The 13,246-nt window shown below is 41.6% G+C and overlaps 1 protein-coding gene across 1 annotated transcript in view; it reads left to right on the forward strand.

Moving 5' to 3' along the window:
- Window positions 1-546: 546 nt before the first annotated feature.
- FCHO2 (FCH and mu domain containing endocytic adaptor 2) overlaps window positions 547-13,246 on the forward strand; it is a 100,185-nt gene continuing 87,485 nt past the window's right edge. The window contains exon 1 of the mRNA XM_084880894.1: window positions 547-702. Within this exon, the coding sequence (XP_084737020.1) occupies window positions 670-702 (33 nt within the window). The 5' untranslated portion in view covers window positions 547-669. The remainder of the gene's footprint in view (window positions 703-13,246) is intronic.

Consider the following 13,246-nt stretch of genomic DNA (forward strand, 5'->3'; position numbering starts at 1 on the left):
CCATGGCTCCGGGGCGACTCTGGGCGTTTCCTCCTTTTCCGGCCACGGAAAGTTTTGTTTTGCTTCTTGGTTCCCGGTCGAGGAAAGGCACCCTGTTGGCTAAAGGTTCCTCAGAGGCCCCTCCAGGTGGCTAAGGGCCAAGTCTCTCCCCCATTCCAGCTGGCTCAGCCTTGGCATCCACCGGGGCCCCCCTCCGGGTCCTCCAAGGCGGGGGACGCGGGCCTTTTGGGGGGAGGAGAGCGGGCGGCCAGGCTGCCGGCTCTCCTGCCGCCGGCCGGCCCCTCTCTCGGCTCAATCGCTGGGCCAGCACCCACCGCACCGCCAAGGGTGCGGGCAGCTTCCCCGGTGACTCCTCCGAGGCCGGTTCTCCATTCCCAAGAGAATCCTCCGGCGCGCCCCGCCCGCGCCGGGATGGAAGCCGGGACGAAAACCCGGGAATGGGACGCGGGGCGCATGCGCGCGCTGGCGGCGGCCCGGAGGTGGCCCCGCGGCGGCGGCGGCGGCGGCGGCGGCGGCCGCTAGGTGGCGCATGCGCCCTGGAGGGTGCGGGCCGGGCTCTGGGAAGAAGGCGGCGGCGCTGAAAGGCGGGGGCGCCGTGGGGGCCGGGCCCGTGTTTACACAGCGGCGGGCGGGCGCGGACGCAGAACCCGGCGCGGCGGCTGCGGCACGATGGTCATGGCGCATTTCGTCGAGAATTTTTGGGTAAGAAAAAGGATGCTGGGAATTGCGTGCGTTCCGGAGTCCAAGGCTTTCTGCGCCCGACCTCGGCGCGCTGCGGGCCGTGGCGGCGGCGGCGGCGGCGGCGGCGGCGGCGGCGGCGGCGGCGGCGGCGGCGGCGGCGGCGGCGGCGGCTCCGCGGGCTGGGCGAGTCCTCGGACCGCCGCCCGCTGGGTCCCGCCTGGAGGAAGCCCTGCGGGCGACGAGTCGGCGGCGGCTGCCCCGACTCGCGGGCTCGCAGCCCTGGCGGGGGCGGAGGGCTGTCAGCGCGGCCGCTCCGCTGGGGCGGGGACGCCGACGATCCTCCCGCCGCCCGCGCCGGGACAAAGCGCCGGATGAGGCGGGAGCCGGGAGCCGGGAGCCGGCCCCACCGGAGGCTCCGGCGCCGGGCGTGCTCGCGGCGGGAGGAGGCGCGCGGCGGGCCCGCGGCGCGGCCGCTCCCAGCTGCGCGCGGAGGGCGAGCGCGGGCCGCGGCCGGGTGCGGGGCGCGCGCCTCCTCCCGCACCGCAGGCCCCCGGAGCCCTCCGGCCGCCACCATTTCCACCCGGAGCCCCGTGCGGGCCGGGCCGGGCCGGCGCAGCGCTCCCTCCGGGCTCCGCGGTTGGGCTCGTTGGGCTGCGGCGCCCAGGACTTTGCCTCTGGGCCTGTTCACAAAAGCGTAGGAAAGTTGAATTTAATGTTATTCGATTCCTGGGGCTTAAACTACACCCGAGACTTCCCCTTGTTCCCTGGGCTCCTTCCCCTTTCCTGGTTCTCCCCACACCCCTTCCTTTCCCTCGGCGTTAGGAGTAGGTTCTTGCTGGAGCAGGGCTCCCGCTCCCCGCGCGGTGTGCGCGCTGCGGGTATTGTTTCCTGGGAAGCGCAGTTCAGCCATGGGCAGGAAAGGGACGTGTTTACGCCGGGATCTTGGGTGAATCTCGTCGTATGGCTTTGACAGTTGTGCAAGCGCTGCAATTCCATTTTAAGATTTAGAAATATTTAAAGGAGCAATCTTTCAGCGAATAAGGGTTGCGCCTTAAATACTTAGCTAGTATTTCTAAGCGTCTCAGGGATGAACTTGCTTTAGTAATCAAGTCAGTTCATAGTTAGTTGTTTTGTAGGTACCTTGTTTTCCACAGCAACATAAATACTACACATAAGGTGGTTTCCCCCACCCCCTAAAACGTACCATACAATACACCCATTCAACTGTACAATTCAAGGATTTTTTTTTGTATGTTTATAGAGTTGTGCAGACATCACCACAGTCAATTTTAGAACAATTTTATCACGTCAGAAAGAATCCCAGTGTCCATTAGCAGTCACTACGCATTTTCCTCATACCTCAGTAACTAATCTATATATTTGTGACTCTGCAGATTTGTCTATCCTGGACATATTATATAAGTGGGGTCATATATGTGGTCCTTTGTGACTGGCTTCTTTTACTTAGCTTGTTTCCAGATTCATCCATGATGTAGCGTGCAGGTGTCAGTACTTGATTCCATTATATGGCTAAGTATTCCATTGCACATATATATATAAATTTTATTTTTTCCATTACCAGTGATGGACATTTGGTTGTTTCTACTTTTTGACTATTATGAATAATGCTGATAATAGACACTTTGGTACAAGTTTTTGTGTGCACATATATTTTCATTTCTTTTGGAAATGGAATTGCTGGTTCACATGGTAATTCTCTGTTTATTATTTCAAGGAGCCACCAAACTTTTCCAGGGTGGCAGCACTGTTTTACAATTACACTATCAGTGTCAGGGTTCCAATTTTTCCACATGCTGGACAATACTTGTTATCTGTCCTTTTCATTACAGTGGATGGATGTGAAGTAGTATCTCATTGTGGTTTTGATTTGCATTTCTCTGGTGGCTAATGATGTTGAACATCTTTTCATGTGGTTTTTGCCCATTTTCCTTTGGCAAAATGGTTAGATTCATTGCTCATTTTTAGATTGGTTTGTCTTTTTATTGTAAGAGTTTTTATTTTTTTAAAAAAATGTACATTTTATTGATTTTTTACAGAGAGGAAGGGAGAGAGAGAGTTAGAAACATCAATGAGAGAGAAACATCGATCAGCTGCCTCCTGTACACCTCCCACTGGAGAGGTGCCCAAAACCAAGGTACATGCCCTTGACTGAAATTGAACCTGGGACCCTTTAGTCCGAAGGCTGATGCTCTACTGAGCCAAACCAGTCAGGGCAAGAGTCTTTTTTATATTCTGGGTGCATGTCTCCTATTAGATATGAGTTTGTAAATAGTTTCTCCTATTCTGTGGGTTGTCTTTTTCATTTTCTTGATTGGTGTACTTTGAAGCACAGATGTTTTTAATTTTGATGGTCTTGAAGTCCTAATTTTCTATTATCAGTTATGCTTTAAAAAAATATTTTCATTGATTTCAGAGAGGAAGGGAGAGGGATAAAGAGATAGAAACATCAATGATGAGAGAGAATGATTGATTGGCTGCCTCCCGCATGCTCCCTACTGGGGATCAAGCCTGCAACCCAGAATCGAACCTGGGACCCTTCAGTCCCCAGGCCAAAGCTCTATTCTCTGAGCCAAACTGGCCAGGGCCAATTATGCTTTTGTTGTTTATCTAAGAAGTCTTTCCTAGACCAAGGTCACAAAGATTTGGGGTAGGGGGCTTTTAATAAGATTTTATTTCAGCCAAACTGGCAACATATGCTGTGGAGCAAGATCTCAAATACTCTAAGGTCACAGAGATTTAATTCTATTCTCCTGTGGGTTTTTATAGCTTTTGCTCTTATGTTTAGGTCTATGATCCATTTGAAGTTAATTTGTGTGTGTGTGTGGGGAGGATAGGAGGAGGAAGTCCAATTTCATTCTTTGCATATGAGTATCTAGTTGACTTAGCACTATTTGTTGAAAAGCATCTTCTTTCGCCCTAACTGGTTGGCTCAGTGGATAGACCTTTGGCCTGAGGACTGAAGCGTCCCCGGGTTCAATTCCGATCTCCACCCCTCCATCCCCAGTAGGGGGCGTGCACAAGACAGCTGATCAATGATTCTCTTTCATCATTGGTGTTTCTCCCTCTCCCTCTCCCTCTCCCTCTCCCTCCCTCTCTCTCTCTCTCTCTCTCTCTCTCTCTCTCTCTCTCTCTCTCTCTCTCTCTCTCTCTCTCTCTCTCTCTCTCTCCATCTTTCTCCCCCTACCTTTCTTCTTCCCTCCCTCCTCTCCCTCTCTCGCTCTCTGAAATCAATACAAATATATTTAAAAAAAGAAAGAAAAGCATCTTCTTTTTTCATTGAATAGTCTTGGCATCCTTGTTGAAAATTTTTGAGCATACTGTATGGGTTTGTTTATCTCTGGATTTTTAGTTGTATTTCATTGTCTTATTGTTAATGCCACGTTGTTTTGATTACTATAGCTCTGTAGTAAGTTTGGAATCAATCAGGAGTATGAGTCCTCCAACTTAGTTCTTGTTTAGTATTATTTTGGCTACTCTGGATCCCTTGCACTTCTATATGAATTTTTGATTTAGCCTAACAGTTTTAGATTTTAGGTTTTACAGTGGCAGTTAGTAATCATTTAAATTGACATTCTTGAAATGTTTTGCACATTTTTGATGCATTAATGTGTTTTGGAAGTTGAACTTAATTACAAATTGTATACTGGCATTTTAAAGTTATCTTTTGTTCTCTGTTAACTGAGATTTGTTTGATGTTCTTGGCTGTTATGAATAACTAGAGGTCCTGTGCACGAAATTTGTGCATGGGGGTGGGATGTCCCTCAGCCCAACCTGCACCCTCTCCAATCTGGGATCCCTCTCACAATCCAGGACTGCTGGCTCCCAACTGCTTGCCTTCCTGCCTGCCTGATTGCCCCTAACCACTTCTGTGTGCCAGCCTAATCATCCCATAACCTGCTCCCCTGCCAGCCTGTTTGTCTCCAACTTCCCTCCTCTGCTGGCCTGGTCACCCCTAACTGCCCTCCCCTGCAGGGTTGATCACCCCCAACTGCCCTGCTCTGCTTGCCTGATCTCCCACAACTGCCCTCCCTTGCAGGCCTGATCCCTCCCAACTGCCCTCCCCTTCAGCCCCCATGGGGGCAGCCATCTTGTGTGTTGGAGTGATGGTCAATCTGCATATTACTGTTTTAATAGATAAAATAGAAGCCTGGTACATGAGTGGGGGCCAGCTGGTTTGCTCTGAAGGGTGTCCCAGATCAGGGTGGGATGGCCTAGGCGAGGGGCCTGTGGTGGTTTGCAGGCTGGCCTCGCCCCCTGGCGACCCAAGCGGAGGTCTTGGTATCTGGAATTTATTTATCTTCTACAATTGAAACTTGGTAGCCTGGGTGAAGGCCTGGTCTGGTCAGGGCTGCAGAAGCTTGGCTTCCTCCATCACCTGGGGAAACCCTAACCTCCTCCTCTTCCAGCTTTGTGGCTGCCACCATTCTGTTGAAATTTATTTACCTTCTATAATTGAAACTTTGTTCCCCGCCAGAGTGTGTGGAAAGCTTGGCTTCCTCCATTGCCAGGGAAATCCAAGCCTTCCTCCTGCTCTCTGTGGTGGCAGCCATCTTGGTTGGGGTTAATTTGCATACTTGCTCTGACTGGCTGGTGGGCGTGGCTTGTGGGTGTAGTGGAGTGATGGTTAATTTGCATATTACTCTTTTATTAGATAGGATACTTTAAAAATATTCTTGTGTAAGTTTGGTGTATGTACCCTTTTTGTTTCTCTTAATAGAGGAATAAATTTAACTATCTGAAATCTATAGCGAATCTCAAGTCTAATTTATGCTGCAATCTTTGCCTTCATTTCACTATTGAGTACAAGTAGTTAAAATAGACTGTATTATATTTTACTTTCAAGATTAGAATTGGGGCTGAAAAGCTCTAAATTAGAGCTTAAAAAGCTCCTAAGGAGGGTTAAATGAACTAAGAAAGTCTAGGAACTAAGTAACTTCTGATTATTTGATAGCTGTCTGTTTAAAACAACTTAAAGATTTACATATTTTAGGACCATTTATAAAATAATTTTCTAAAAACATTTTTTTACTGATGGGAGAGAGAAATGTAGATTTTTGTTCCACCTATTTATTCATTCATTGGTTGATTCTTGTGTGTGCCCTGACTGGGAATGGAATGGGTAACCTGGCGTGTATGGGAACGGTGCTCTAACCAACTGAGCTACTTGACCAGGGTTTAAAATAATTTCTTAAAATAGAGAACTTACAATTAACTTCACTTTTCTTTCTGAATGTTTAAAGCGACACTTTGAAAACAGAATAAAACTTGTCAAGAGTGAGAATCTTTAAAGTTTTAGATTTGTAACTAAACAACCTATTAATTGTTTTGTTTTTTGTCCTACATGTAAAAAGACAAACCTTTTGTTGTGGCATTTTATTAGAGGAAAGTTTGAATAATTCAAACTTTCTTCAAGCTTTTTTGAAAGCAGCATATCCTGCCTTTATGTCTTTAAAGTATGGTGTTTCTTAACTTAAAGTATATGCTACGTACAAATTCTTTTACTTAGTATACTTTTATTTGAACTTCCTACACAAATAGGTGTTTTGTTGCTGATAAGTCATTTTTTGCCACAAAGTACAGTGCCATTGATAATCAAGCTGAAAATGTTTTTCTTTTCTGTTAAAATTGGACAGCAAAAAATATTAATAGCAGATACTACACTATTGTCTTTAATATCACTTGCTAGCTCATGAGAACATTGTATAACTTAAAAAGATATCACCAATTATTACAATTAGGAAGAGTCTTGATATGCTGCTTCATTCTCTAAGAGTACCAGTTAATACTTTTGAATTTCTCTATGTCAGCATTGTATTATAGTTATTAAATTAGCTTCATGTTTTTGTATAAATTCAGATTAAATTCAGGAGTTAAAATTTTTTTAAAGAAATGGATTTCATAGGTTATAATTATTTTCATATGTTTTTATTGATTTTTTTTTTAGAAAGGAAGGGAGAGGGAGAGATATAATCATTGATGAGAGAGAAACATTGGTTGCCTTCTGCATGCCTCAATCTGGGCATGTGCCCTGACCTGGAATGGAACTTGAGACCTCTTTAGGCATGGGACTGAGCCATACCTACTGGGCATACGTGATTGATATTGAAGGGGTAAAACAAGTAAGCACAACATACTTGATGAAATACCTTTTAAATCTCCTACCTTATAAGTAAAACTATCCTATATAAGCTATGCAACATTTTCTAAAAGACACCAAGTATTCTTTAGCATATATCACATTGTGGTAAACTGACATTTTTACTTAGGTAACTTTTTCCAAAGATTATCTCCAATCAGCACATCGAGAATGAACAATTATTTTAAGCATATTTATCCTGAAGTTTTTCCTTATTTTCCCCCCCTTATTTCCTTTACTGATTAACCAGTACAAGAATTTCATTCCATGTGTCTGTTGATTTCACTAGTATTGTCATACATAAGTTTTTAAATAAAACTGTAGCACTTGGTTACATATCTAAAATTTGATATGTGACTACATGGATAAACAGAGGATTAAAATGAATTTTAAAAACTTGGAATTGGCCGAAACCGGTTTGGCTCAGCGGTAGAGCGTCGGCCTGCGGACTAAAAGGTCCCGGGTTCGATTCCAGTCAAGGGCATGTACATTGGTTTCGGGTACATTGGTGTGCAAGAGGCAGCTGGTCGATGTTTCTCTCTCATCGATGTTTCTAGCTCTCTATCTCTCTCCCTTCCTCTCTGTAAAAAATCAATAAAATATATATATTAAAAAACTTGAAATTGCTCCCTAACCGGTTTGGCTCAGTGAATAGAGCATCGGCCTGCGGACTGAAGAGTCCCTGGTTCGATTCTGGTCAAGAGCATATACCTTGTTTGGGAGCACATCCCCAGAAGGGGGTGTGTAAGAGGCAGCTGATTGATGTTTCTCTCTCATCGATGTTTCTAAATCTCTATCCCTCTCCCTTCCTCTCTGTAAAAATCAATAAAGTATATTAAAAAACAAAATGCCTGGAATTGCTATTAATAGGACATTGGAATGCAAAACATTGTTATATTTTTGCTTGATTATTTAATATAAATTTAGTATCTTAGATGAGAGACTAATAACCACATATATACACATTCTTTGGGGTTATTTAAAATGTATGTCTTCAGAATTGGTTAAATGTTTTATTGTGTTTTTTTCAGAGAAGTCAAATAAAGTGAGACCATCAGAAATTATTAATACTATACTTTGTAGTGACTTATCCAATGTTAACTAATAAATGCTGATAAGAGCTAGGGTAGAAGGAGAATGTAGAGCACATGTGTCAAACACAAGGCCCGCGGGCCAAATCCAGCCCGCCAGGCCTTGCAATGTGGCCCGCACCGCGCTGTCATCACTGCACTCCGCTGTCAGTTTATGACATTGTCAGTTTATGACTGTTCAGTAAACCATTCGGCCTGCGATTTAGGCTGGATTTTAGATTTTGGCCCCTTCTCTGATTGAGTTCGACACCCCTAATGTAGAGAGAGGAAGTGGAGTTCAGAGGAAGATTAGGCATGTTGTTATTCACATAACAGTAACTCCTGACCTTTAACTTACCTCCTGCAATATATATATATATATATATATATATATATATATATATATATATATATGTTTTTAACTAAAAAAGAAAATGGGTAAAATTGTTGTGGGGCCGAACCCTGGCTTCAAAATAAGACTACTGGAGGCTGATAATTTATTAAAAAAAAAAAAAGCAGGCAAAGAATTTATTGAACTGGCCAGGGCAGCCGCAAGAGCACCACACGCAGGCAGACTCCAAACGACTGCGAGGCTTTAGGGCAGGGGTCTTCAAACTACGGCCCGCGGGCCACATGCAGCCCCCAGGGGAGTCTGATCCGGCCCGCCAGGTTTTTTGGGCAGTGAGCGCAGCCGAGGTGTTACAGTAGGAATTAGTAGTTCATATAGTCCGGCCCTCCAGCTCTCTGAAGGACCGTGATCTGGCCCCCACTTTAAAAAGTTTGAGGACCCCTGCAAGTTTAGCCTGTTTGAAGAATGATGAAGACAAACCTAGCTGTCTGACCTTGCAGGCCAGAGACCAGACATGCCCATAATCTCAATACCATGCCAGGTGCACTTTTCTTAATTGGATAGAACAGCATTGTTTTCGAGGCCAGCATTGAGATAACCACTAAGTGTACATAGGCCTGGCTCTTTAATGAAAAAGAAAGTTCTGCCTGTAACCTTGCCCAGAACTTGACCTCATCCTCCCTAAGCCCATCGCTCGATGAACAAAGCAAGTAAGTGAAGGTCGAAGTCAGAATAGTAGGGTTAAAATTCAAACAGTAGTTTTTACCCAAGTATGATTGCTACCATATTTCAAAAATGAATTTTTTCATACAGTCTACACTCCTCCTGCCTACTTTTCAGCTCTTGGACTCATCAAAAGTTCTAACGCTACTTCTTCAAAATAGACTCGCCCAGGCTGTGGTATTTTGTGAAGAGAGCCACACTCAAGGGGCCAAAGAGCCACATGTGGCTCGCGAGCCGCGGTTTGCCGAACACTGCACTACATCTTCCTGATGCCACCAAACGCAGAGCATTGACTACTTTCCAAAGCAGTTTGGCCTTGCACTCGATGTTGATGGTTGATCTGGATCAACCCATGATTTTGTGCATTTGGGATTCTCAAAATAAACCCACTTTTCATTGCCAGTCACAATTTGATGCAAAAAAGACTCCTGCCGTTGAAGCATCATTTTACTGATGTCTTTTCGATTTTCCATTTGTGTTTCGTTCAGTTGATGTGGCACCCATTTTCCTTTAAAATCTTTCCCATTGCTTGTAAACAATCGGAAATTGTTTGCTGAGCAATGTTTAATGTTTGTGCAAGTTGTTTTTGAGTTTAACACGTATCTTCACCCAATAATGCTTGTAATTCTTGGTCTTCAAACTTTTTCTGTTGACCTGGATGTTCTTTGTCTTTCACACAGAAATCATCACTTTTAAAGCATTTAAAACAGTGTTCACAAGTATCTTGAGATGGAGCATGTTTATCATCAGCTTCCCGAAGTATACGATAAACTTTTCTTCAAAATAATGAATTATAACTTCCCACAAATGCTTTTTTTTTTTTTTTGGCACAAAATTCAACATTTTTAAGTGTAAAAATATCTATGATAATACCTTCAGAAATTTGACATGAAGTTTTGAAGCTTGCTGTCTACAACAAAATGGCATACATATAAAAATATGTGTAACTCCATCTATTAAAAAAGTCCTCATTATTAACTGGTATACCTAGTATATGAATTCCATTTTAGTTAAAATGGGTATTTCATAGCCTTTTAAATAGATACGCATTTCTCTTCAAGTGGGAATATGTTAGGTTGTATTTTATAATCTATTAAAAAACTTTAGATATAAAGTTGTGCTATAAAATCAACCAGAAAAAGATAAATGTGCCTTTCAATTTCCAAAATAAGTTTGATGATTATTTAAAGTTTTTGATATTTCAAGGATGTCTTACTTGTAAACTGTATTAGGCTAGAAAAAAAAATCTGGACATGTTCAGTGACTTGGGACCTTACTTAGGTTATCTTTTCAGTTAAATTTCAGTTCAGATAATTTAGGTCTAAGACAATATACATAGTAGACCTCATTTTCATATTAAAATGTAGCATGTTACTATATGTATGAGAAACGGAATCTGGACTGATATATGATATACACCAAACTGTTAACTGTAGTAGTCTTAGTAGTTAAATTCCAGTGGTAAGAGGAAGTATGATTCTGGACTTTAGTCTTTAAAGGATGGCAAAACTTTTTTTACTTCATATTAGGAATAGTTATACAAATTTTTTTTTTTTTTTTAAAAATAGGTTTTCAGTGATTTCAGAGAAGAAGGGAGAGGGAAAGAGAGACAGAAACAATGTTGAGAGAATCATTGATCTGATGCCTCTTTCACACTCCCCTTCTGGGGATCGAGCCCACAACAGAGATATGTTCTCTGCCGGGAAACAAACTCTGAACTCCTGGTTCAGTGCTCAAAGGCTAATAACACTGTCCGGGCTATCCAAAGATAGTTAACATTTATATTCGATTATAGAACAATTTTATTTGCCCCAGGTCGAAGGTAGGGGTTGTTCTGTGAAAGTGATACCTCTTTGTAAAGTGCATTAAGATGAGCAGATAAAAGATCCTATCTTGCCGGGACCGGTTTGGCTCAGTGGATAGAGCGTCGGCCTGTGGACTGAAGGGTCCCGGGTTCGATTCCGGTCAAGGGCATGTACCTTGGTTGCGGGCACATCCCCTGTGGGGGGTGTGCAAGAGGCGGCTGGTCGGTGTTTCTCTCTCATCGACGTTTCTAACTCTCTGTCCCTCTCAATTCCTCTCTGTGTAAAATCAATAAAATATATTTAAAAAAAAAAAAAAAAAAGATCCTATCTTGTGCAAATGGTCTTAGCAATTGTTTCCTTGGGCCAGCAATGGTGTTAATGTTTTTGTCGGTTAATACTGAAAAGTTTCTCTGCAAGGATTTATTGATTAAAGAAGATAAAAATGTTATTTATTGAACTTTTTTGGATAATGTTATTAAGCTATATTTTACATGCCATGTGATCCACTTATTTAAAGTATACAATGCAGTGGTTGTTGATGATATTCAGTCAATTTTGATATTTACAACCATCACCACAGTCAATTTAAAAACATTTTCATTACCTCAAAAAGAAATCCTGCACCATTTATCATCCCCCACATTACCCCTAACCCCAAGCAACCTATTAATCTATTTTCTCTTTGTTTTTTTATTCTGGACTTTTAATATGAATGGGATCATTACAGTATATGACTAGCTTTTTTCTCTTAGCATGTTTTTGGGATTAATCAGTATTGTTGCATATATCAGTGCTTTATTCCTTTTATGGCTGAATAATATTCTAGTTTAGGGCTCTATCACATTTTTTTATTCTTTTGTCAGGTAATGGGCTTTTGGGTTGTTTTCATCTTTTGGCTATTATAATTAATGCTACTATAAACATTCTTGTACAGATGTCTTTGTGGACATGTGTATTGACTTGTTCAATTAATGCATTAACCACCTGAAAAGAATCTTCATCACTGATTAGCAAATGCCTACTCTTAAAAATCTAGCCACAGGTATACCTCATTTTGTGCTTTGCTTTATTGTGCTTCACAATGTTGTGTTTTTTATAAATTGGAGGCAAGTCCCTCCACAAGCATAAAGCTTACGACTTGCTTTTTTGCAATACTCAGTTTGTTGTGGTGGTCTGGGACTGAACACACTTAGATATCTCTGAGGTATGCCTGTATTTGGTTATGGGATTTTTTTTTTGTTTTTTGTTGTTGTTTGTGTGTGTGTTTGCTTGGGTGGCAATAATATTCTAACGATGATTGTGGTGATGATTGCACAACTCTATAAATATCCTAAAAATTATTACAGGGTACAGATTTTAAATGGGTGAATTATATGGTGTGTGAATTATATCTCAATAAAATTTGTAAAAAAAGAATAATTTAAAAATTTGAGCAGAAGGAACAAAGCAGTCATTGGTAAGCAAGATTTGATATCAATAGTTGTGGTATACTTAGAAGAAAATTCATTTTAAAAATGTCATGATACCTCTTAACTCTTCTATATTGAAGACTTGGTTTATTTATTTTTTATTGGAAAGTTAATCTATGCTCATTATTTCACTTTCCAGAAATACTTTGCTGTTAATAGTTTGCTATTTATGCCTTTAGACTCCTTTTGTATAAGTACAAGGTGGGGCAGAAATTTACAGTTGTTCATATGGAAAATAATAAAATAATAAATTAAGATTAAACTGTTTTACATACTCACAACTAGAATTAGATAATAAACTTCATTATCTAATATATTAACATTTTTATCTTCTTTTATTCTAATAAAATATAACATTTTTATCTTTAATCAATAAATTCTTGCAGAGAAACTTTTCAGTATTATCTAATATATTAAGTAGAATTAGATAATAAACTTTATCTTAAACATACTCACAACTATAAACCTACTTTTGTCCCACCCTGTATATACAACATGTTATTTTTTTTCAGAGAAAATGAAATTTGATTAGGGATACCTTCCTTTTTAATTCATTTCAGTTTACTTTTTTTACCTAAAAAAAGAAAAAGCAGTATCAGGCCTCCATAGAAGAATGTGTCATTATGATTTCTGCAGTCATCTGTTACCAATGAACTTAAATAGCAACCATATCCAACTGTTAGGGAAAGCTGACTTTTCTAAGTGAATAAAATTTGACCAACTTAAAAAAAATCTTGCTTACATATAGAACCTTCCTGTACATTTTCAGCCATTTCCTATAAATCTACAGATATTTCAAACTGAAATTTAAAAAGATATTGCTCTTATTAGGAAGATACCAACTTTCAGAAATTTAGGTAGCAAGAACCAATTTGTTAAGAAAAGACAAAACCAAGCAAAACTACTCTCCAAGAGAAAAAGGGAGTCTCCCAACTTCTCTTTTTCTTTCTTTCAAACAACATTGGGGATCGAGCCCACAACCTGGGCTGTGC

Source organism: Pipistrellus hanaki (assembly GCF_964339955.1).
Source record: "Pipistrellus hanaki genome assembly, chromosome: 4".
In the NCBI taxonomy this organism is placed as follows: domain Eukaryota; kingdom Metazoa; phylum Chordata; class Mammalia; order Chiroptera; family Vespertilionidae; genus Pipistrellus; species Pipistrellus hanaki.